General features: G+C 43.2%; 1 protein-coding gene across 1 annotated transcript in view; it reads right to left on the bottom strand.

Moving 5' to 3' along the window:
* Nucleotides 1-25,908, bottom strand: part of RNF128 (ring finger protein 128) — a 44,638-nt gene extending 18,730 nt beyond the window's left edge. The window contains exons 1-2 of the mRNA XM_084640293.1: nucleotides 25,245-25,908; nucleotides 3,292-3,539 (exon numbers count right to left, since the gene is read on the bottom strand). Of these exons, the coding sequence (XP_084496419.1) occupies nucleotides 3,292-3,539; nucleotides 25,245-25,893 (897 nt within the window). The 5' untranslated portion in view covers nucleotides 25,894-25,908. The remainder of the gene's footprint in view (nucleotides 1-3,291; nucleotides 3,540-25,244) is intronic.
* Nucleotides 25,909-26,803: the final 895 nt, after the last annotated feature.

The following is a 26,803-nucleotide window of genomic DNA, read 5'->3' as shown; positions in this document are numbered from 1 at the left end:
AGGCCAAAAGTATAACTGGGTTCAAAAACAACTTAGACAAGTTCATGGAGGATACGTCCATCAATGGTTATTAGCTAAACTGGTCGGGGACGCAACCCCATGCTCTGGGTGTGCACGGGCCTTTGACTGCCAGAAGCTGGGACAGGATGACAGGGATGGATCATCAAGTGATTGCCCTGTTCCATTCATTTCCTTTGAAACATCAGGCATCGGCTACTGTTTGAAGACAAGATACTGGCCGGCTCAGATGTAACACTGGTCTGAAACAGTATGGCCACTCTTATGTTCTTATGTAAAAGATTAAGACAAATGTCTGGTTTGAGTAAAACTAACAAGCGGTCTAGCACCTTTCACAGATGTTGTGCCTGAACCCTATCTGCTATTTTCACCCAATGCCTCATGGAAGCAGTAGATTCCCTGACATTCCCTATAGACATGAGGCTTGGAGGTACTCTATTAGAATTAATATCCATAAGTAAAGAGCTCAAACTTACAAACAAGAGGTTCTCAAAATATATACTGAAAACTTAATTGAGCTAAAATTCTACAGTAATCATGCTATAACTGATGTTCAGCTGTCCTGGCTAGATTCACAAGAAACATTTTTATGTCCATCTCTCTAACCTTATAGCCTACCAGGAATGGAGATCATAATGTAGGTTAACTGGAGTTGGGCTACATTCCTAGTGAGTCAGTTTACCCACTCACTAGGTTTACAAGTTATGACTACGTTTGCTACCACAGTGACACAGTTATGACATTCTCAGGTTTCTTTTTTGAATTTTGAGCTATGGCAGTTTGTTTCAAGCAGTCCAGTTCATGGACTGGATGAACAAGCGTACTTAAGGGATTAGGTGGGAGGGTTATCAGTGAAATCATCTGAGATGAAGGGTAGGTTGTTTTATCAATCACAAGTATCCAAGCACCAAATCGGTGATTTGCTCTGAGACAATCAGAAAGTCACCTCGTACTTTGAGTGTCTCTTTACTGCATTATGGGTTGGGGGAGGAAACTGTTCATCAGATCCTCTTTTCAAAGCTCCAGAAGACTGGGGCTTTACCAGAAGCCCTGGAAAGAAATCTGGAGAGAGAGAACAAAGTCACCAGAGAGGATCACATGTTCTGGTAGGCTCCTGAATGATACAATTAGGACCATATAGAAATGGCTGTTCATATTTGGCACACACAGCCCTTCTGCCCACTAGTGACTACAGCCATTGGCCTAAGCTTTCCATGGGGAGAAGAAACGATAGGACTAGATTCTCATACCAAATTAAGGCCCATCATAGATTTGTCCCCAAGATTTTAGGAGCTCTTTGTGACTAGACTATCTACTGTAATACAGTCAAACTGGAGACATAATTTGTATTAATTATATTAGCTGATCATAAATTACCGCATAGTTGATGAAGAGTTACTAATTAGTCAACAAGTTTCCATGTAAATCCCTGCTGGTGCTTTAAAATCTAAGATTACAATTTTATATGTCAATATCACACCAGTGCTGCTTTTGACACCAGAAGTTGAAATTCAGTAATTTCCTCTGTTGAGGAGTGTCTTATTAATGTTCAGTTTCTAAAGCAATTTTCTTCTCTGCTAAAAATCCTAAAATAGCAAACTCCTGTGTGCACCTGGCTTTGAAGACTCTTGAACGTCTCTAGGGTTGTGTCTTTTACCACAAAACTAGGAGACAGGAAATGCTAATAGCCAAAAGTTTTATCACCTGATCTAATATCAGCATTATTATTAGGTCACAGCTCTAGGGATAATGTTTATTATAGCTGCTGTACAAAACAAGCAGTTGGAGCAGATGTTTTGTTAAGTGTTCCAGATAATCAAAATTGGCTTTTTGTAATTCCTTAGGAGGAGAGTTTTGGGAATAGAATATTTGGCATTTTAAAGACACACAACATCCTCAGAATGGGAATGGGAAGTCCCACCTAAGGAAGCACAAAAGTGACCTTAAGCAATGCATTTAAAATAACTTCTGCATTTGTCCATTCAGTGTTTTATAATCCTCTCCAAGGAGCACTGTAGAACTTGCAAGACTAAGCTTTTAGAGAAAAAAAATGTTTTCTGCTGTTTCAAGTGTCACTATATATTCTGGCACACCCCTGGAGCAGCAGTAAGAACTTTTACTTAAAGCCATGGTGAACTTACTATTAGCAGACCATTACTAGTATGCACTAGTGATGGGGGAGGCTCATTACAAGTTACCGGTTTTGCAAACAAATGAACCCAAACATACACATCAATTGTACTTTGCTCCTTTATAGCACACATTTAGTACAAGCTTCATTAAGTATTCTGTAGTGTCATTTTGCAGAGTAACTATCGCATCTACTACTAAATCTGAGGTAGGGAAAAGCTGTAGTTTTTGTGCAAGTTGGAAAGGTTCTACTGTATACCTAAGCTTCACAGTAATAACACAAGAACAACTGGAAAGCACACGCACTACATCTATGAATTTTAATATGAATGTTCAATTGCTTCCAGTGGCGAGAAAACTGATGCCTATTAACATTCTACTAACAGTTTATGAACTAAGTAACTTTATTCTATTTTTCCACAACTGAAGCAGATGACAGTTGGTTTTATGTTCACTGGGAAGCCAACCTATTAGAACTAGAAGCTTTTGATACACTGGGGTCTGTATTATAATAGCATATTAGGTGATCATGGGTTAAAATAAATACATCAAAAGACTGAGCCTTCCACTACTTGCATGAATTCAGACAGTTTATCAGGAGTATGGAATTCTGTAAAAAACCCAAGTCTCAAAATTTCACAAACATTTGAAGGGAAGGGAACCAGCACTGGTTCAGCTGGAGAGGTCAACGATAGCATAACCAACTGGGAAAAACAATAGTGTCGTGCCCCCAGGTCTGGAAATCACTGCTACCAAGTTTCACGTTAACTGCAATAGGACCATTATGAAGAGGGAGCTTTGTTTCTGTGAAAGTAACGTAGAAAGCTATCACAATGCATAGTTTCCAAGGGTATGTCTGCACTGCAGTGTAAGCCCAAAACTCCCCTTCCATTTACACGTCTGTTGGGCTTGGACCCAGGCCTTAAGACCCCACAAGCGTGGACATTTCAAGCCCAAATAAAGCCAGGACCCAGGGTTCAAGCCTTATTTTGCGTGACAGATGTAGCCCCAGAATTCCCCACGCCAGTGGAAAGATGCAGTGGAAAGACCCTGCAGGTAGAGCTACAACCACCACCATCTCCCAAAACAATATGCAATGTACAACATAAATAAGCAAGTGTCAAATATATAGGAGAAACTAACCTCTCTCCTGTTCTGAGCTCTTACAACCCTGAATCTTCGAGCAGAATAAAAAATGAAGTAGCCCACAGTTGCTGCTGTGACAATGAAAAACGACACTGAGACAAAAAAGATTGAATAGTGATTCATCCAGGGTGCATGCTTTTTCCCTACTTCAATAACCATAGTCACTTGAAAGCCCTTCTCAATCCGGCGTACAATGTCCAGGCCTTTCAGATTGCTGATCATAATTGCAACAATGTCTCCTGCCCCTGTAAAGAGAAGAGGAAGCTGTTTTCAGTTTCAAATTATTGTATAGCAGAAAGAAAAGGAGTACTTGTGGCACCTTAGAGACTAACCAATTTATTAGTGATTGAGTCAATTATTTCAACAGTGGTTTTTACGTTGCTTTAGCTCAGATACTAAAAAGAGTAGAATGGCAGTCTCCAACTGAACATTTCTACACTTGACCTGTTAGCTAGCAGTTGTTTAGTGTTACATTTTAAACTTTATCTTCATATATAGTGTTATAAAGATACAGCTAAGGGTAGCATAAAATTCCTCCTTTACCTGTAAGGAGTTAACAAGCTCAAATAACCTGGTTGGCACCTGACCAAATGGACCAATAAGGGAAGAAGATCCTTTTAAATTTGTGGGGGGAGGTTCTGTTTGTGTTCTTTGTTGTTCTCTCCGGGACAGAAAAAGACCAGGGCAGGAAAAACACATCTCCTAAAACCCGACCTAAAATAAGCATCTAAGATTACAAATTGTAAGTAATAGCAAGGAAATTATCTTTTGTTTTAGCTTGTAAATTTTCCCTATGCTAAGAGGGAGGTTTATTCCTGTTTTTTGTAACTTTAAAGTTTTGCCTAGAGGGGAATCCTCTGTGTTTTAAATCTTATTACCCTGTAAAATTACCTTCCATCCTGATTTTACAGAGGTGCTTCTTTTACTTTTTTCTTTATTATAAAGTTCTCTTTTTAAGAATCTGATTTGTTTTTAGTATCCTAAAAGCCCAAGGCTCTGGTCTGTGCTCACCTTGTTTACTTATTTGGTTGGGATATTATTCTCAAGCCTCCCCAGGAAAGGGGGTGAAGGGGTCTGGGGGGATATTTTTGGGAAACAGGAACTCCAAGTGGTCCTCTTCCTGAATCTTTGTCTAACTCACTTGGTGGTGGCAGCAACACCATTCAAGAACAAGGAAAAATTTGTGCCTTGGGAAAGTTTTTAACCTAAGCCGGTAAAAATAAGCTTGGGGGTCTTTCATGCGGGTCCTCATATCTGTACCCTAAAGTTCAGAGTGGGGAAGGAACACAAAATAGATTAGCGTTTCAAGATATCCACTTGTTACCCACAAACTAGGTAAACAACTAATTTCAAATAATCATTACATAAGGCACCTTTCGGACATGGAATGTTTAAATTACTGTTATACACCTGGAGCAACGCTATGTACTACGGAAGGGTACATTTTGATATGTTCCTTGGAACCACATCAGTACGAAATCTTGGTTTACATCCCAGGGAGTCACTATGATAGCTACCTATTTCTGAAGGGCTAAAGTTTGTATTTGTATGTATATAGTGGTTTAAAAGCTCTATCATGAACACGGTATTTCATAAAGTACCATTCTAAGACCTTGTTGATTTCCTTGTTCTGATGCTGCTTTTCTTACACCTCTTTCCTAAATTTGGCAATCCTACTGAACAAGATTTATTCAGACACAAAATAATCTGTTAAACAAAAGACAGACTTGGATTCTATATTTTAAACAGGAAATTTAGCATGAATTTGACTCTAGTGACTCCACCCAGGTCTCCTCTGAAAGATAACTGTTGCTATTGGTTTCCAAGTTTCCCTCAATGGCTACATCTACACTATGAACTATGGTGTGACTCCCCCACTGGTCTACACATACTGGTGCTAGCTCTTATCGAGCTAGCGAGAATATAAACAGCACAGGTACCGGCAGCACGGGTAGCGGCAGTGGAGGCATGTAGAGTACAGACCCCCAGGAAACCAGTGGGTATGTACTTGGCATGCCTCTGTTGCTGCTACCCATGCTACCACGGCTACACTGCTATTCATACTCTCAGTAGCTTGATGAGAGCTAGCACCGATATTTGCACACCAGCAGAGGAATCACATGCCTAGGTCACAATATAGATGTAGCCAGTGACTACCATATCAAGTGTTTGCAATTTACAAGTAACAAGACATGTAGAAGGATCAGTGTTGCAGAATCAACCTGGAATTTTAATGTCAGGCTGTGCTTCCTAGTTTACCCATCACAACAAGTCAATTAACATGCATTTCTGATGTAATGGCTGAAGTTCCTTTTCTACAAGTCTGGTTAGTAGGTATGAGCCAGAACAGAATCTCCTTCACTGCAAGTGACCAGGAATGCCAAGAACAGCCAGAAGTACCTGAATGGTTGTCTAAGTGTCCACAACTTTTTTATAATGTAAATGAACTCCTAAAAGGAGGAGTGAAGCAAATGTGGGACAAGCAGCAAATCACCTTAACTTTACCCAGCTCAATCAGTCCTCCCCTCCACACCATGAATAAATCCAGGTAAAAACTACTTTAAACATCAGCTAGAAAAGAGTCTCATGGCAGAGCTGTGTTGGTTCTGCGGTGCTATTAAACATTTGTGTCAGTAAAGTAAGTAGATATGACTCAGAATGTCCTCATGGAGCAGGAGTGGTTAAGAAGGTGCCATATTTAGTTAGTCTTCTGATCACACACTTTTATTACAGTTGTAGGAGACTACCATTTAATTAACCTCACCCAAACTTTGATGATTCTCATTTTCTTATGATAGAAATATAATAAAAGGAGCTTTCTTGGTAGTCAAGCCACTCTCTGCACTACAATTGATATACTGCTTTTGTTCCAAACTACTAAATATATTCAGCATTGAGTCTATCTAGTACAGGGGTCGGCAACCTTTCAGAAGTGGTGTGCCAAGTCTTCATTTATTCACTTTTATTTAAGGTTTCGCCTCCCAGTAATATATTTTTATGTTTTTTAGAAAGTCTCTCTAGAAGTCTATATATTTAGTCTATAACTAAACTATTGTCGTATGTAAAGTAAACAAGGTTTTCAAAATGTTTAAGCAGCTTCATTTAAAATTAAATTAAAAAGCTGATCTTACGCCGCCGGCCCACTCAGCCTGCTGCCAGTCTGGAGTTCTGTCCACTGGCTCCTGCCAGCCAGGGTCCCAGCTGCCAGCCCTGCTCAGCCTGCTGCTGGTCTGGGATCCCAGCCTTGCCCACACAGAGTAGGTACCTACCTTCTCCCTGGTTCTAGCCCATTCTCTTCCTCTCTCTCTGCACTGAGCTGAGGGTGGGAGTGCACTGAGCACAGGGCTGGGGGTGAAGGAACAGGCTGGGGGTTGGGGTGTAGGGTCTGGCCAGGAGCTAGAACGAGGGAGGGGGCTCAGGGTTGGGGCAGGAGGTTTGGGTGTGGAGTGCTTACCTGGGCAGCTCCCATTTGGTGTGAGGGGTGCAGGAGCTCCCATTTGGTGCTCAGGGTGGGGGTGGGAATGTGGAGGGTGCAAGAGTCAGGGCATAGGGGGGCTGGGTATGTGTGAGGGGTGCTGAAGTCAAGGCTGGGGTCGTGCAGGGGTCAGGGCAGGGGGCTGGGTGTGTGGGCTAGGGTCCTGGGGTTGCTCCCAACCCCCTGTCCAGAACGGCTCATGGCAAGGGGCAGGAGGGGATATGCCCTGATTCTACCCCCCTTCCCCAAGGCCCCGTCCCCACCTCTTCTCTGCCTCCTCCCCTGAGCTGCGCGTACACTGCAGCTCCACTTCTCCCCATCCCTTGCAAGGGCCATCAGCTGATGAGTGGCATGGAGGGAGAGGAGGAGGGGCAGGAACCCAGCATACTGGGGGAAGAGGCAGGGGAGGAGGAGCTTGCCAGCCCTACAGCAGCAGCCAGCAGGATCAAGCTTCTTCACCCTGCCCCCCGGGGGGCAGAGAAGAGTGAACTGGGGCGGGCAGGATTTTTAATGGCACGCTGCTGCCTGCTGGGGTCCTGGCCTGGGTTCGGCAGCCAGCTGAGTGGGGCCGGTGGCTAGGACCCAGCAGGCAGCAGCGTGCCATTAAAAATCGGCTCGCATACTGTCTTTGGCATGTGTGCCATAGGCTGCCGACCCCTGATCTAGCATCTCCCATGCGGCTAAACTATATTTTATTCAAAAAATGTTCTATGATGAGAACTATGCACCATGGTTGGTTAATATTAAGTCACTCCAAACTGATTCAGTGTCTAACATACCACGAGTTTTAATTAAGTGTTACAAGTAGATACAGTGATTAAGTACAGGTCAAGTCCCTCACAAAAAAAGAAAGATCGCTGCTTTCATAAGTTCAGCTACAGAGAGAATGAGTAATAACAAGCTATGCCAAAAACAAATCAAGTCAGAAAGCTGTTCGGAGTTAGTTTTGATCCTTATTTGCCTTAGTCTCACATGGTTTGATAGAGATATCCCATAGGGGAGGATCTATTAACCAGGATTCTCTATATCCTAGACAAAAGGAGAGGATAAAAATGGATAAAGTACAGGTAGGAACCGAAGAGAAACAGTTAAATGAAAAAAAGAGTTCCCATTCAATTACATTACATGAAGGCAGACAACCAAAAAGTGACAAATTTTATAAGTGCTGTATACAAATGTTAGAAGTCGAAATACCAACATGGGCGAATCTGAGTGCCTGATATTAAATGAGGATATTGACATAACAGCCATGACAGAAACTTGATGGAATGACAACAATCAATGGGACACATAACAGGGTACACAATATATAGGAATGACAGAATAGGTTGTGCTGGTGGGGGAGTAGCACTATATATGAAACAAAACAGAGTTTAATATAGTAAAAATGTTAAATCAAACTCTACCATAGAATCTCTATGGACAAATTCTATGCTTGAATAATAAGAATAGAGTAGTAGGAATACACTACTGACCACCTGACCAGGATGGTGATCGTGAAATGCTCAGGGAAATTAGAGAGGCTATAAAAATAGAAAACTCCATAGTAATGGGGGATTTCAACTATCCCCATATTGACTGGGTACATGTAATCTCAGGACAGAATGCAGAAATAAAAGTTTCTAGACACCATTAATAACTGCTTCTTGGAACAGCTAGTCCTGAAACCTACAAGGGGAGAGGCAATTCTTGATTTAGTCTTAGGTGGAGCATGTGATCTGGTCCAAGAAGTGAAAACAGCTGAACCGCTCGGTTATAGTAACCATAATATAATTAAATTTAACATCCTTGGGGCTGGGAGGGTGTGCGAATATCAAAGAAGATGACCATAGTAGCATTAAACTTCAGAAAGGGGACCTACACAAAAATGAGGAAGCTAATTAAATGAAAATTAAAAGGAACAGTCACAAGAGTGAAATGCCTGCCAGTTGCATGGAAACTTTTAAAAAACATCATAAGAGGCTCAAATTAAATGTATATCCCAAATTAAAATGAACTGTAAGAGGACCAAAAAATGCCACCATGGCTAAACAGAGTAAAAGCAGCAAAAAGGCATCCTTTAAAAATTGGAAGTAAAATTTGACTAAGGAAAATAGAAAAGAGCATAAACTCTGGCAAGTAAAGTATAATTAGGCAGGCCAAAAAAGAATCTGAAAAGCAGCTAGCAAAAAACTCAAACTAACAGCAAATTATTTTTTTAAGTACATCAAAAGCAGGAAGCCTGCAAGACAATCAGTGTGGCCTCTGGACAATCGAGGTGCTTAGGGAACACTCAAGGAAGACAAGGTCATTATAGAGAAGCTAAATGAATTCTTAGCATTGGTTTTCACTGAAGAAAATGTGATGGCCTCACATAAACCACTCTTTTTTAGGTGACAAATCTGAGGGACTGTCCCAGGTTGAGGTGTCAGTATAGAAGGTTTTGGAATAAATTGATTTACACTTACCAATTGAGGGAGGGAGTTTGGGCACGGGAGGGGGCTTGGGGCTGGGCATTGGGACATGAAAGGAAGTGCAGGATGCCAGATCCGGGCAGTGCTCTGCAAGCAGCGACATGTCCCTGCTGCTCCTAAGTAGAGGGATGGCCAGGTGGCTCTGCACACTGCTTTCACCCCCAGGCGTCACCCCTGCAGCTCCCACTGGCCCTGGTGCCTGGCCAATGGGAGCTGTGGAGCCAATGCTCGGGCCAGGGGCAGTGCATGGCGCCCCTGTGGCAGTGCACTGAGCCCCCAAAGCCATTCTTCCTCCTAGGAGCAGGAGGGACATGTTGCCACTTGCAGGGAGCGACCTGAGGTGAGTGCTGCCTGGATCCGGAACCCCGAAATGCTGGTTTCTAGAACTTTCCAATTGGTAAAGTGCTTGATGATAACAGCTTTTTCTGTATGTTGTTATTCTGTTTAAACTTCACCCAGTCTTGCTTTTGTAATGACTATCCCTTTGAGATACTTTCTGCTTTGCTAGGCATATTTTCCCTCGAGAGAAAAGAGGGAGTTGCTATAGCCGTGTACTTTCCATGCTGAAGTTTCTATGCTGAAGTTTTGCCACACTCTCTGCAGGCTTCTACAAGTTGAATCCAGCACATTTCCACTTCCAGACTGTGCACCCAATTTAACAGCAGGAAACGAGTCTTTCTTGTTCTCCTCATAACTGAAAAGCTTCATGTGTGTCTAACATCTTCCTTACATGATTGTAAATAGTTAAAAGTCAAGTTTGTTGTTGCATTTTCAGGTCTATTCCTTTTGCTGTAGGATGCTGAAATAAGATCTAATTACCACCATTTAGCTCTCAAACAGTGTTCCTATAACATTAATCTTTCTGCATTCATTCATATGGATAACTTCAGTACATTATGTAACAATTCTATGGAGCTTCATGACAAGTATTAGAAAAATTTAACTCCCAGAGAATTGTCATAGAGATAAATGTTTCCCTAATGACTTGAAAAGTCAATATATTCTCCAGCAAATATTTGCTATCTGAAACATTCACTTTAGTTTTCCTTTCAGAAAACCTTTACTGAAATGGTATGTTTTTACTCTTCATGCATTCATTAATACGTACAAATCGCAGCACTGCTTATACATGAAGTTTTTCCATGAGAGAGTTGTGGTTGGGGCAGGGAGGAGAAGAGGGAAGATACCCACCTATTAACCTCTCAGGAATAGCTAATCAACATTCCTACTTCAGAGTTACACACTTTATTTTTGGTAGCAGCATAATAAGTTAGTAACTTTACTGCATTAAAAAAATGCATTAAGATCTAGAAATTAAATTTGAAAACGTACTGACAGTCACTGAACAACAATCATACCTTGTATTTCTAAGGCTAACCATGGAATCATTAGCATTAGTATGTGTTCCTAATATAATGAGGAGAACATAGATTCTAAGGCCAGATGGAACCTGACAGGCCATAAAACTTCCCCAAAATAATTCCTAGAGCTCTCTTTTAGAAAAACATCCAATCTGGATTTAAAAATTGCCAGCAATGGAGAATCCACCATAACAATTGGAACAATTTGCCGAAGGCTAACCCAGAAAACTCAAAATCACTAAAAAGGCATGTTTTCTGATCCTTTAATCATTCTCATGGCTCTTCTCTGCACCTTCTCCGATGAACAATTCTTCTAGCACTGATGACACCAGAACTGGATACAATATTCCAGCAGCGGCCACACCAGTACCAAATACAAAACTAAAACAACAGTGCTACTCCTAATCAAGATTTCTGTGTTTATGCATCTAAAGATTTCATTGGCCCTATTGCCACAGCATTGCACTGAGTTCACATTCAGGTGATTTGCCACCACCCCCAAATCTTTCTCAGAGTCTCTGCTTCCCAGGACAAAGCTACCCATCCAATTCAACATCTTTGAGGAGAAATTAAAAGGCTAAGATTCGGCTGGCACTCCTTGATATGCAATACTCATGGATAACACTACAAAATGCATCTGAATACTCAGGGGATGATACCTGTGTAAACTCAAAAGCTTGTCTCTCTCACCAACAGAAGTTGGTCCAATAAAAGATTACTTCACCCACCATGTCTCTCTAATATCTTGGGCTACACCACCACCGCACAGAGTATTTTGATAAATCAAAATAAAAAATAAAACTTTGATTTACCCAAAATGCAGCTTTTAAAAGTTTTTCTTTGGAGAATTTTGAAATGTTGGGGTTTTATTCCAATGAAATGAAGACAAAGTTTTGAAACACTTCACAAATGGAATTGTCATCTTACAGCCAAATCTTCTACTGATAACTACTGGTTCCAGTAATCAGTGTCAGAAGACCGCTTTTCCTTGCACCATATGGTTAACACACTACAAAGTGACAGCAACTTATTTGTAAGTGCTTCATTAAATTATTGTTTCTGCATCCTCAAAGGGAAAAAGTGTAAGTTTTGCTTTTGCCCTAACCATATGGTGAGAAGTCAGATATTTGATGGAATTCTCAAAACGTCAAAATATTTTTGATGTAGCTCTCATTGTTAATATACATATTCATATTGATTAAAATTCTAATCTGGTATGAAACTCTCCTGAACTAATTTCAGCTTAGGTCTCAACTCCCTTTAAATACTTGTATATATTCAGCAACAGAACTAACAAGTTAAGCATTTGCACAGTTCAAGTCTCAAGTACCACACTTTAGCAAAAAGCTTCAGAGAAACTATTAGCTTAGAGATATTTAGGAAAGTCATCTTCCTGTACATGTACAATGTCTTAGGCACTACCAGAATACTAACAGCTAATGCCTGAAAGAAGCTTTTAATCCTGTAGTGAGAGTGTGTCTTGGAGTTCAAACAAGCTAAGACCCGCAGAATGTAAATAATTTAATAATAAAAGGTCTCCTTTTTGTGAAGTGAATTAAATGCAGCCAGTTTGGAAGAAGACCAATCAAATGACTCAACTGTCACAGCTCTGAGAGCCTTCAGAAGTGGACTGTAATGTTTTCAAGAATTTATTTATTTGAGCCAGCAAGTGTTTTGCAACAGTAGATTAAGTACTGTAGCATGATTATTGGCAGAAAGAGGGACTTCTAATCTAGAAATATAGGCCCTCTAAAATTAAATTAGAGATATTCAGAGAATGTAGCTACACAGGAAACCTATCTAAGCTACTAAGCCAACAACCCATCACTTCACCCAGTGCTAGTATGCCAATGAAACTCTCAATCATAAAGCTGTTACCCCAACCCGCCAGCCAAGCTTTTTCTACCACCCAAGCTGCGTGTATGAAATTCTCCACTGCACTGAAGGCAAGGTAAGGAAATGACCAAAGAATTTTTTTTCACTCTAGAACTAAGTTGTGTCACATGCAAATGGAAAAGTCAACACAGTTGTCAGTGCAGTTTGAGATCTTTGCTATTGTTTAGGCAGAACCTCTTACTGCTAAGTCACTGTATGACATCGCTTTATAAAGCTTTTGGCATGAGGTCAAAAGTGTGATGGTCTCATCCTTGTCCCTAGTGTACACAGGCTTACAAGAACTCAACACTGCATTTTCAATCCACAAGACAAGTAACCAATCTGCTCAGGAGCACTACAGAATGGAACAGAATGGAAAAACACCAAAAGGTAAACAAGGATAACAGCACAGCACACATGCACAATATAGCTGGTCTTAGCCAAAGTAGCACTAGTACTCACCTCAAGCACGTAGTGACCTTGTTAAATCTTATTCTTGAAATCACTAAGTCTGAAATGTAGTCTAAGCTGGGATACCAAATAGGCAGGCCCTGGGCCAAATCTGGACTGCCAGACGCTTTTGAACAGACCCCAAAAATCTTTATTTACTTATTACCATTGATTCTTTCAAAACTATTTTCTCCAGAGTCTGGACCCTGAATATACCTTGACCAAGAAATGTGGACCTTGACAAAAAAAACTGACTGCCCCTTATCTAGCTGATGTAGCTTGACCAGTGCAGCTCCTAATGCAGGTGCCCTGTATGTGCTGTTTTCCCAAGCCCTGATTTTGACAGATTACTTTAGTCTATTATATGTTGATCTTTATTGGATTAAAATCCAACAGTATAACCAGACAGCACTAGAGGCCAAACCAACATTTTCTGCACTTACAAGGAAGAGACATCATAAATTACACAGCAGAGTCAGCGGAACCTACTGGCAATTCCCCATCATATCACCACACCTGGCTGTCCAGGCATGCAAAAAGGGTTTGTTATACTCTCCTACAATTCTAAAATGCAAGTCATTACATCAGTCCCAAATGCTGCTCCTATATATTCTTGCCAGGTCAAAATAAGAAGAGCCATACTGGATTCTTGTTGATGAAAACTAGAATAAACTACATCAGGCAATCTAGAACCAGCCTGTAATGTTAGTTTTAGCAGAAAGAAAGGTATCCAGTATCACAGGAGAAACAGGCACCATCTTGTCAGTATCGCTGATTTATCTTGTGTTCAAATCTGGTGCTGTAAACAGACACAGAAACTTAAGTTCCACAGGTCATGAATCTCCTCGTGACAGGCAAAACAGGAAGCTTTTTTGGCAAGGTATCCAAGTTACTCAGAATGCCATACGTTATTTCACCTCTGCACACGCTTGCCTCCAATTCACACATCATCTGAGGCAGAAGCTGCTTAATGAAGGAACTCTTCATAATGCCCCCTCATCCTGTTTACAAGGATGAGAGCCTGAGGAATGGGAAACATTTCCATTTTTCTAGTTTAGTCAGACTAAGGTGAGACAGTGACACCATTTCAGATGTGACCGCTATCAGATAAAAGCTATGATGTTGGTGATGCAAGGAAACGGACCAAAACGTGCCACAATCTGGAAGTACGCCAAGAACCCCACTCCTAGAATAGTGTCCAGGTTTTAAACAAACCACTTTGTGAAAAGTATTTCCCAGCTCACATGCCACCTAAGATGACTATAATTGAAATATAAGGGAAAAAACCACCCCATTTTCAGTTAACTTTGTGCAGTAAATGGCACTTTGCATAGTCTGGTTCCCTGATCCTACAAGTCGTTATGGATCAAGGACAGAAAGATATTTAATGGAGAAATGCAGTTATTTAAAAAAAAAACCAACAACAAAAACCAAAGGCTAGCAGACGGTCTCAAGAGCAAGCTGCATTAACTGGAACCTTTAAAAAAGGAAACATATGTCAAGTTAGTTTCCCTTTAAAGAAAAGGGTACCCCTCAGAAGTGAAATACTCAAGTAAAAGGAGAGGATCAGGACTATTCACTGGTCAGTTGCTAGTTGAAATCCTCTACTCCAGGTGTGTGGGAAGGAGAAGATTTTATTATACTTTTCTGTAGCAGAACAGTGCCCTTGCAACTGCAGAGGTGTCACACCAAACTGCTTAAATATTAACCCCACCTCCACCATTCTTCCTATGCATTAATCATTACTTACAAGCATGAAAAGGGAAGAAGAGAAAGGGAACAGTACAGAATGACTGCATGACATGTAGCATTCAGGTAACTTTTCTAATTACAGCATTGCCACTAATAGTGGCAGCAAGAAAAACGTCAGAAATTAAAGAACTGATATCAACAGTGATCTGATTGACGTCCTAGTCTCCCCACCAAGCAAAGGCATCCAAATATCAGTAGTCCTGCTCTATAGATTATGAAGACAGGATGACCACTGAGATTATCTGCTCTGACCTCCTGCATAACACAGCCCACAGGCTTCCCTGAATTAATTCTTGTTTGAACTACAGCATCTCTTATAGAAAGGCAATCTAGATCGAATAACGTTTCCAGTGATGGCTAATCAACCACAACCCATGTTAAAGTACAGCATATCTTAGATGTAGTACTTGCTCGGAATGCAAGAGTCACCATCTCTTTTTAAGTCACTTCATGCAGCACATGATGTACACAGAGGGAGAACAGAAGAGTTTGAACATCAGCTGGATGACCTAGGCTAGAAATTGGTCGCCATCTGGGAACAGGAAGCAATCCCCTCCAACAATGGTATAGTATTAATTGTGAGATGCGTACTATAGGGTTTTAACCTTCTTTGCCAGAAGTAAGGTAGCAAACTCTGAGTACAAGTTGGTTTCACTCTGATAATTTCTGTGCTTTGAACAGGGGTACAGACTGAAGAGAAGTGTAAAGAAAAGCCAGATCTGGAGACCGGACAGTCATCCTACCAGAAGCAATACTTTCCAGTAAAACAAGAATGGCTGCCACAATAAAAGGTCAGGTGTCACAGCCAATAGAAGGTGTGTGTAAAAAGGAAAGGAAAATACAATGGCATTAAAATGCTTCCGGCTGCACCTTTATCTAGATTTTTCCTCAACTAGGACCCAAGGCAGAGCCCCACATCCCTCAATGCAGATTCAAAAACTCCAGCAAATTTAACTTATTGCCTTGATATCCTTCTTCCTCTGTGCCTTACAGATTCATAGATAATAAATGCCAGAAGGGATCATCATGATCATCTAGTCAAATCTCCTGCACAAAAGCCATAGAATCTCACTCAGTAATTTCTGCATCAAGCCCAGAGCTATAGTTTGTCCCCTTATTTAATTCCAAATTCTCTCTAGCAAGACACTGCAGTTAAAGAGCACAGAGGCAAAGCCTAAAAAGTGCTTCAGCTCGTTTCAGAAGCTGCACAAGGGACAATCCAGTGAGCACTCAAAGTGCAACCGAACTGGTTTGGTGAGGGATCTTTTTGTTTTTGAGTCAGCATTCTGTAGGAATGGCATACACGTCCTGCGTTTACGTCCTGCATTTTAATCCTACAAGATTTCAATGGGTACAAACAAAACTAACTTGGCTGGAGCATATTTTATATATATTTGCTGTTGCTGCTAATGCCGCCGCCACCCTTGTTTGTCTAGAGAGATTATTCTGCTAGGTTACCTTCATAGCCCACCAATACATTGATTTACAATAGGCAGGGAAAGTCACTTCCACAAGTGCTGAAAACATTGACTGAAAGCTCAGCATTCAGAAGAGAGAGAAGGGGATATGCCATGTTCTGTGATTTTCCATAGTCTCCAACTGTACTTCTCAGATTTGATTAAACTGAACTATAAGTGATCACTTGTGAGATGAATCTCACAATTAACAAAATCATCTCGTCTCTCAATGGTATGTTAATATAAATGTTACTATAGTTTGACACAAAGAGCCAGGGCCTAACATTTACTGATGTTTAAAATGTCATCCTTTACTGCATTGTAAGAATAGTATTTTAGCTGCAGATTTCAAAATCTGAAGACAGGATGTTCTATAGACAGCTCATTGCCTTTTCTTCAGTGAAATTTACAAGGTTAAAGCATTGCCTTTCCTGTCTAATGAAGAGAATTTAAAAAAATCCTCTGGAGAAACTTACAAAGTTCATGGAGCCTGTTCAATACTCCCTTCTGATCGCTCTTCACTAACCAACTGTGAGTAGTTTTGGCTTTGTAGAAGATCGATTTATTCTGTTCAAATGCGATTAAGTTCACCACCACCAATATTTCTTCCTGACATTGTACTGTGATGGGCTACATATACTTCAGTTACTGGATCAAGCTTTCATTCAACCTAAATATTATCTAGGACTCACAGAAATAAGCCAGATTGTTTCTTGTGTACCTCTTCAGAGATGCAATTAAGAATTCCACTACGAACAACAAATCACTTTTGTTGTTTTCTAATAAATCAGTACAGGAACTGAATTGTCTTGAATCCCCTCTGGCATACTCCTCCAGGAGTTATTAGCCAAAGACAAAGTTTGCTTTGTCACAGTGAGTTTCTCTACATCCTTCAGCACCTAGACAATATGCAGGTTCAACTGGAATGGCTTCCCAAGTCTCTTACAACAGAGAAACAACATTTGCTTGCTGGCAAGTTCAAAACTATATGCAGTGTTATCAACCTGTTAGGCTCTGTAGGATTTGCAAGGTATGAGCCAACAATGATGCAGCTGGCGAGAAAGACCAATATACCCTACCACTAGGTTAGTAAATACTTACAGTAACTGTTACTTCGTTACATTTTTTATTTCATCATTTGTCATTGCAACAGTTTAGTAAATCCAAAGAGCAACCGTTTTAGACATAACTGTTTTAGTACAGCTAAACCACCATAACCACACCTTGGGCAGTACCAGTGAATTCAAAGAGTCTGAAAACTCATGCCATAATAATATCCATCAACTGTGCTGGCTACAGACTCCTTGGGGAAATTTCCCCAAACACAAGGCACTGCACTGGAACAGACAGCTGAGAACCTACTACAGCTGCATCATTTTGGCTCATCCATGCTGTGGAAAAGCCACCTTATACTGTACTTGGCTCAAACATTGTAATTAATATTTATATGACAGCTATCTGTGGACACAAGAAGTTACAAGCTCAAGATAAGTGAAAACTTTCACAAGTGAGCTTTTACTTGGTGCAGAGATAAACTCAGAGTTCTGGATCCAGTTGTGTTCTTTCTGAATCAGCTGTGTCTGGTATGAGCACAGAGGCATGCAAAGAAACTACATCAAGCCATGGCTGAGGCAGATGAGGGTAGTCACATTTGACATTGACAGACAAGTCCATATTCCAAGTCTCTAGGGTATTCCTAATATTGGTGCATAACTGGTTGAAAGACTGTACTTGAAGAGTAGTTATCAATGGTTTGCTATTAGATTGTGAGAATAGATCTAGTGAGGTCCTACAGGTATCTGTCCTGGGTCCGGTACCATTCTACATTTTCATTAGCGTCTTAGATAGTGGACCGGAGAGTACGTTTATAAAATCTGCAGATGAAAGCTGGGAGGGATTGCTAGCACTCTGGAGGACAGGATAAGAATTCTAAATAACTTTGACAAATTGGAAAAATTGTATGAAATCAGCAAGATGAAATAAAGACAAGGGAGAAGTACTACACTTAATTAAAAAAAATCAAATGCACAACTACAAAAATGGGGAATAACTAGCTAGGCAGTGGTAGTGCTGAAAAGGATCTGCAAGGTATATTGGATCACAAATTGGTTATGAATCAACAGTGTGATGCAGCTGCAAGGCAGACCAGTATCATTTCAGTGTGTATTAACAGGACTGTCGTATGTAAGACATGGAAGGTAAGGCTTGGCCTCGATGAGGCCTCAGCTGAATATTGTGTGGTTTTGGGCACCACAATTTAGGAAATATGTGGACAAAGTGGAGAGAATCCAGAGGAGAGCAAGAAAAATGATAAAAGATTTAGAAAACCTGACCTATGAGGAAAGGATTAAAAACTGGATATGTTTAGTCTTGAGAAAGAGGATCGAGGGGGTACCTGATAGCCTTCGATATGTTAAGGCTATTATAAAGAGGATGGCAATCAATTGTTCTCCACATTCATTGAAGGTAGGACAAGAAGTAATCAGCCGACTCTGAAGCAAGGGAGATTTAGGTTAGATACTAGGAAAGACTAACTAATTACTGAACAGGATTTCAAGGGAGGTTGTGGAATCCCTGTCATCGGAGGTTTTTAGTAACAGCTTAGACTAACACCAGTCAAGGAAGGCATAATTATAAGGCATAAATATAAGGCATAAGGTCCTGCCTCAGCATGGTGGGTTGACCAGATGACATCTCAAGGTCCCTTCCAGCCTTACATTTCTATGATTCTGCTCTTTCAAAAGCAGCAAAGGATTGTTTATTTACCATTCACAAATATAGTGTTAAAAAACAGACTACTTTAGGATATACCAATCATAATACTTACCACAGATCTCAATCCTTTTCTCTTTTAGAGATTAGTTTCCTTTACTGCTTGTTTCTAAAAACCATGCTTCATAACAAGCCTGAACAGGACACAGCTAGTCTTCTTGCTGACTACTGCTTCCTCAAGTAACTTAACAGATGGTATGCTGTTTTTGCTGGTGGCAATTAATCCCTTCAGTACAAGTTTTACTATTGGCATTAAAGGTTTTAACCTCACCAGCTTCTTTTTCATATATTGATCCAAGTTTAGACTCTCAGATCCTTTTTAATCCTAGTTTGTTAATATAGGATACCCTAGAAACTGTGCCTCTTGACTTCTGCGCTTCATGACAGCAACACCCCTGCTTGGCTAGTATTCTTTCCTTGATACATTTGTTGGTTATTTTTAGCCAATGTCTGCTCAGGCCCTCTCAGGTATAGCACTCACAAAGCCAGATGATCTGTCATTCAAGGCCAGCAGAGTCAAGATCTGAGCACTGGAAGAAGGAAGTTAAAAAAAAAAAAAAAAAGATCACATTGTACTTTCTTTGCAGATCTTCAAGACATATTACTCTTAACACTTAAAGAACTTCCACAGCTATTAATGTACCCTGACAGGAAAACCACTTAACATTCTGGTTCGCTCAAGTCTATTAAAGAACCCTTTAAAGCTAACTGAACTCATTTTATGTACTTTGGTCTTGCTCTGTTTCAATCTTTCCCCAATCACATGTTTGCTTTTGAAGGCCAATATATGTTACAGAGGTCAGCAATTATCAGCCCATAATATTATACTTTGAAACCATGTTCAGCCTGCCACAGAAAGGCACCATCATCTTGAAATGAGTATAGTTAAAACTGATGTTTACTTGTTGATAAGATATAATGCTTACAAAATTACTAAATAAATATGACATCAGACTCCATTAAATCCTTGACATTTTAGATACTAGAAGGTATTAGGTAGGATATTATATCTGATTTGGCTATTTTTGTATTGTGTGTGTTTTTAATGGTAATTTTGACAAACTGATGTACCATTAATTTCTAGACATAAGACTGATGCGAACAAAACAGAATTAATCTAGCCCTCTCAATGTGTGCACAGTAATTAAATAATGCAAGCCTCTTAAAGTGAAATGACTAAAAATAAGTTACTTAAATGTACAGGAACGTTTGAGCCTCTAAATAAGAATTCTACCTCAAAAGATAAGTTTGATAATCATACAAAAAAATACAGTTGTTTATTGCACGTCTAGAAGATAAGCCTATATTAGGAGTTGGAAAGCTTCGTAGCAGCAGAGATCCTGTGAAGGAGAGAAGAGTCAACATATTTTACATTACTCATGTGCAAGTCCATCCAAGAGGGCTTTTGTTCTTTGTCTGGCAGTACTTGAAAGCTTCCATGCATAACCTCTTAGTGGACAGGAAGACGGTTTGCATATTCTTGCGTCGGCAACAATATTTAACTTCAGCCCCACCTGTTTTTACCATCATTTCCTCGGCTGAAATCTATTCCCCCCACCTGCTCCAATTCTCCCTCAATGTGGCTGCATTACTGCCCTGCACCAATGTCTTCCCAGAAGTGCGGTCTCCAATAGTCTATTTCATGCTAGCAAAGGCAGATTAAGATATTTCAGTCACTGTTCCATGCAGGCCTACAATAAATTTAGAATCAAATCAGAATATGTGAGCTTTTAGTTTCAAATATCATGGAGCTGCACTTCTCCAATTTACTATTTATTTAGGTTTCATCAAAAAATGAGCTGAAAGTTTACTTACACAAAGTTGGCCTTTGGAGAAGCCCCAGATGACAGTGGGCAAAATCCTGGTAATCTCGACACTAGGATTCCCATTGTTACTCCCTCTGGAGGGAGTCACACCAGTGATACACAAGGTGGGAAACTATGAGGTAAAAATCCTAGGACTTAGTGAGTAAGCTATTTCTGTACATGTTTTTCCTTCCCTGTTTCAGTCTGTCTTCTTGCTCCAAGTGTGATTCTAGATATAGCATTACCGGGTCCATGTTCAGGTTGGTAGTATTTCATATGAAATATACTCGCTTCATTTACAAGTGTTTTTTCCAATTGTCAGACCCAGAAGCTGGGCCCGGAATAAGGGTCAAACTGGTTTCTTTCCTTCCCAAGCACCGCCACCTGTAATAAAGGTTCTATGGGTCAGATTGTGCCCATAGGATCATTAGTAGGCATGGATAGATAGCTGACTGAACTCAAATTATTCTGTTAGTGATGCAGTAGAAGGAACAAAATCTAGTTCCTTCCCTGTACTGCTGTAAAGCGCTAACAGTTGCAGATTTGTCCCCCAAGTCAGCAGACAGGACTGACTACATACAGGGGTAAGAACCATTAAAATACATATTTTTTTTTAAGAAAAGAACTGCATTTTAATGTCTTAACTTCACTTCCCCTTTACTTTTCTGCTATACTGTCCCCAAAGAACGAACAGTGATGCATTGCCATCCCCATCCTCTTTGCAGAGGACACTACTTCTTCTGTTGCCTTGTCAGCAAAGTTTCACTGAACCAGACAGAATCACCAGAGCTTCATGCACCACTTCCCCCACATTCCTACCCTCTGCTAGGGGACAGACAAACATTCACTGTCCCTGGCAAGCAGGATAATTGGGAAGAGAAGAGAAAGGCCAGCACTGTCAGGGGCAGACACACAGGAAATACAGCAGCTGGAAGACAGATAACAGAAAAAGCAGAGGAGAGCACTGGAGGGTAGGGAGAGAGAAGAGATCAGAAGACTCAGGAAAGGTAATGAAGTAGAAACAGCGAGAAATAGGAGACAAAACAGTCAGACAAAGGACACAAGAAGAGAGAATGGCAGCACCACAAATTAGGTGCCCCAATTGTCATGGCACAGTGCAAGGATTCATGAGGTACCATAAGGCAATTACTACAGAGGGACAGCTTCAGACAAAAAGATTGGAATCCATTGGTTTAGAACTTCCTGTTCTATTTTTTGTCCATGCTTGGGCTTGGAAGTTGCAATATACCCCAGGGCACATAATGAATCATGCTGGATCACCACCTTGAACAATTGTGGCATGAGTCCCTGGGCCTAAAACTCAAAACTACACCCTAGGGGCAAAGGGGAGGGAGAAGATCTCTGAAGCACAGCACACACCATGGAGAACAGCAGCTTGTTCAATTAAGCTAACCAAGTCTCCATCAACTGGGATTTTAAGAAAAATATGGCACGGAGGAAACTGGCTGGCTAAACAGTTTAGTAAGGAGATGCTCCTATCCCTGGGACACTAGTTTAAGAGGTCAGCAGTGATCAAAAGTAGCTGCTCCCTGATGGCTGTTCAGTGATTTAGGTGAACAATATTCGAGGTGCAGGTACTGAAGAACCAAAGTTCTCTTTTCAAAGCTAGCGACAATCCCTTCAGGTCAGAACCCAGACACATGGTTGGGATGCTTCATTTCAAGAACTAGAAAGCGCCCAAAGTCCACGTTTTGTTGTAAGGTTACACGTGCAGTAATCGAATAGCAGACAGTTCTCTCCTTATTTCACTTTCATCCTCATCTGCCACTAAATTTTATTGTAAGTTCATGTTAAACATTCTTCACTACCTTCTCTTAATACTTCTTGCTACAGATATAAGTAGATGCCAAACTAAGGGTGATCTGTTAATGACTGCTACTCTGTTTATGCCCAGTCTTAAGAACATTGCCTTACTTAAGTCCATGCTTTGGCAAGTCTGTTTGGGCCACATTAGTCTTTACACCAGAGGTGGGCAAACTACAGCCTGCGGGCCACATCCGGCCCATGGGACCATCCTGCATTTAACTCTTCATCTCATAGATGTTTATGTGGATTCTGGGTGTACCAAAAAGATTCTTAAGAGGACTTTTGGAAAACCCTGAGTCACCAGTGTATTTGTTGAGTTAAACAGCTTCCTGCACATGCGCACACACTCTTCACACACACACCCCCCAACTTCATCTGTAGATCACAGAGGATAAAAAGCAGGATGACTGTATTTATCTTCTTTAAGTCCAGGAACTTGCAAGACTGAAACCTCAAGAGTGCTTTATGAAAAATACACCGGAAAAAGCCACACAAATGCCATTTATCCTTAACACTTTAAGAGTGAAGAAATAATCTTTCCCCATTTTCACCAGGTCTTTCTCAGGTCTTGTTTTAAGCCTGCAAGTTTTAAGCCACCCTGTTTTTGTTTGCTAGATTAGTAATGGAAAAAGTAGACACTTCAAAGGAAGTTCTTTTAAGAACCTAATATTGTAAAGTGTTAGCTAGAGTCTTAATGTCCACTCTGGTGCTCAAACTTAAGATATTTTCCCATGAAATATTAGCTTGACTGTACTACCATGACGACCAAACTGTTAAGTCTTCATTTGAAAAATGAGGAGTTTTGAGGGGAAACCCCCCACTCACCAGTGGCAAACAGGAAACTTTCTGTGGCAAGTGGAGGGAACCTATGTCATCAACTTCTGCAGAAGGTAAATTTGCTTAAAAAAGGCTTGATACTTGTACTGGAAACACAACTCAACCTGGCAAGGGACAAGTTGTGAGGCATAAAATGATTTTACATGAAGATCAAAGAGTGGGACCCACACTAATTCCATTCAGAGTTGATTGTTGTGTGGGATGCAGGGAAAACTGTGACTAAAAATAGAAATGTCTGGAGGAGACATCAGCCTCTCTCTCTGCCCTTAGGTAGACTGACTGAAAAGCAGACTCTGAGCACATTTAACTAGATTAGTAGCAAAAAGAACCAAACAATTCCCACCCCGAGTCCATATGTCTGAACACATGCTGCCATATGACAGTGCACAGCTCTCCCAGCCCAGGGAACTCAGGCAGCAACCTACTCAGGTTTAAGCTGCAATAGCTTATGTATTTAACACTTATGTATTAAATCAGAAATTCAACAAAATGCCTTGAACAGCAAGCTATGTTTAGGCTGATAAATTGGTATAAGTTCAGGAAAGAGTAACAGACATGTAATTATGAGGACTTCCTGTCTTTTGAAGTAGATCAAAATCACTCGAAGGGACTAAACTAGCCAGACTAAAGATGCCATCAGTCCCTGGCCAACACCCTTCTGAAAACCAAGTGTTGGCCAGGGACAGCTTTTCACTCCGCTACAGGTTTGGGAAGTTCTGAGCAGTAAGCACTGGAGCCCTCTGGAAACTCAGGACTGCAGTAGTTTGTGTTCAGAAGATCATTTTCAAAACCAAGAGCTAGAATACTAGTTAAACGTCTCTCCAGCTTCCTCCTTTTCCCCTTACAGCACCACCACCATTCCCCTATGCTTGCAGTCCTGGCAATATCTGGCCATCATTACTCTACCCCAGCCTCCCCCCCCCATCCAACCCTCACAATTCCTACTCTTACGTTGTCCCCCAAAACTCTTCCATTCTATCTTATTGCGGAGACAGTAGTCCATCCCCCCATATGTCTGGCTTGTCCCACTCATCCTTTTCACTTTCAGTCCAAGCCACAGCTGCCAAGATAGCCTTCCTGTCCACCCTATTTTAGTCTCTGCAATGACTCTTAGCCTTTCTATATCAAGGTCATGCTCCTACTTGCCTCCCAAGTTCTCCCAAACTCCACCTCTGCTCCACCAATCCTTAGAATCCACTCAAACTACCACTTAGTGCCCTTTTGACTCCCTGCACACACTGCCGCTGAGTGGATTCTCCTTCCCATTAGCATATGGCAAACTCCCTCTGTTCAGACCTTAGAGAAACTACTGAAGACCTCGCTCCCGGGGAAGGGCGAAAAATTCGAGCTCGACTGAAGACCATTCACTTTTAGTGACTAGCTGTTTGTTCATTATGACAGCAAGCAACAGCAGGTTTGCTGCCTGCTTAGCCACATGCATTCAGCTTGCAAGCCCCACTGCCCTACACCTGCACAGCACCACGCCCTCTTCGGGTCCTTGGCGTGAATCCCAAAACGCAGCAGGGACACTCACCCCTGGAGACCTAGCCCTGCCTCGTGAACCGGGAAGCCATCGGCCCCCTCCACGGGAGGCCTTTCTCCAGAGGGCAAGTCTCGAACCGGGCTTGCCCCTGAAGCTCTAGGGCAGCAGCATCGTTGCCATGCGATAAGGAAGCCCGGCCAGAGCCTGCGGCGCAGAGCCCAGCCCAGGGGACAGGGAGCCAGAGCGCGCTAGAAGGGACAGGGGGCGGTGCCCGAGAGTGGCCGGGGTGGGCAGCGCGCCCGGCGGGGACCGGGCTGAGGAGGGGACGATCCCCCGCAGTCACCGAGGGCCGAGCCCGGAGGCCCCTTCCCCCGGCCGGGGCCGGGGCCCGCGCGTCACTCACCCGGGTGCGACATGGGCAGCGCCTCGTTGCCCGTGCCCCGGTAGTTGTAGATCACGGCCCCCGCCGCGCCGCGCTCGGCCGCCAGGCGGATCTTGTCCGCGAAGGTGCAGCCGCCGCCGCGCTGGATGAGCGCGAGCCAGGCCTGGCCGGCGCCCGCCTCGCTGAAGTTGGTGAGCGGGCTGCAGGCGTTGAGGCCGTCGGGCCCGTCGGGCTGCACCAGCAGCCCGGCCGCCCGCTGCAGCGGCGAGTCGTGCCCGAAGAAGCCGCTCTCGCTCGCGTTCCAGCCGCTGCCGTTCCCGCCGCCGCCGGGCTCCCGCCACGACACGTTCAGCCAGGCGGTCCACACGGCCTGGGCGGCGGCGGCCGCCCGGCCCGGGGGCTGCGGGCCCAGCCACAGCAGCGCGCCCAGCGCCAGCAGCGCGGCCGAGGACAGCATGCCACCCGCACGGCCTCGCGCCGCAGCTCCAGAGCCGCTGCGCGCCCACAATCTCAGCACCTTACTGCGCCGCCGGGCCCGCCCCCGCGCCAGGGCGGGCTCGTGCAGCCCCGCCGCGGCGCCGGGCCCGCCCCCGCGGGGATGGACGGACGAGGAGCTCGGCCGCTGGCCGGGGAGTGCTTGTAACGTACGCCTCCGCCGACACAGCCCCATCACCCCCCCGGGGGGGGGGGCTGCACTGATACCGCTCCGCCACCGATACCCCATCACCGGGAGGGGGGGCTACAGTGATACCCCTCCGCCACAGACGCCTCATGACCCGGGGGGGCGGCTACAGTGATACCCCTCCGCCACAGACGCCTCATGACCCGGGGGGGCGGCTACAGTGATACCCCTCCGCCACAGACACCCCATCACCCGGGGGGGCGGCTACAGTGATACCCCTCCGCCACAGACACCCCATCACCGGGGGAGGGCTACAGTGATACTCCTCCGCCACAGACACCCCATCACCGGGGGAGGGCTACAGTGATACTCCTCCGCCACCGATACCCCATCACCGGGGGGGGGGGGGGCTACAGTGATACCCCTCCGCCACAGACGCCTCATGACCCGGGGGGGCGGCTACAGTGATACCCCTCCGCCACAGACACCCCATCACCCGGGGGGGCGGCTACAGTGATACCCCTCCGCCACAGACACCCCATCACCGGGGGAGGGCTACAGTGATACTCCTCCGCCACAGACACCCCATCACCGGGGGGGGGGGGGGCTACAGTGATACCCCTCCGCCACAGACACCCCATCACCTGGGTGGGGGCCAGCTACAGTGATACCGCTCCGCCACAGACACCCCATCACCGGGGTGGGGGCCAGCTACAGAGATACCCCCCACCAGAGATACCCCATCACCGGGGGGAGGGGCCAGCTACAGTGATACCCCTCCGCCACAGACGCCCCATCACCGGGGGAGGGCTACACTGATACTCCTCCGCCACAGACACCCCATCACCGGGGGGGGGGGGGGCTACAGTGATTCCCCTTCGCCACAGACACCCCATCACCGGGGGGCTGCACTGATCCCCTTTGCCACAGACACTCCATCATCAGCGGGGGAGGCAAG

Source organism: Lepidochelys olivacea, assembly GCF_965140295.1.
Source record: "Lepidochelys olivacea isolate rLepOli2 genome assembly, chromosome: 9".
In the NCBI taxonomy this organism is placed as follows: Eukaryota; Metazoa; Chordata; order Testudines; family Cheloniidae; genus Lepidochelys; species Lepidochelys olivacea.
The sequence above is the reverse complement of the archived record's forward strand: the minus strand, read 5'-3'. Positions and strand labels throughout refer to the sequence as shown.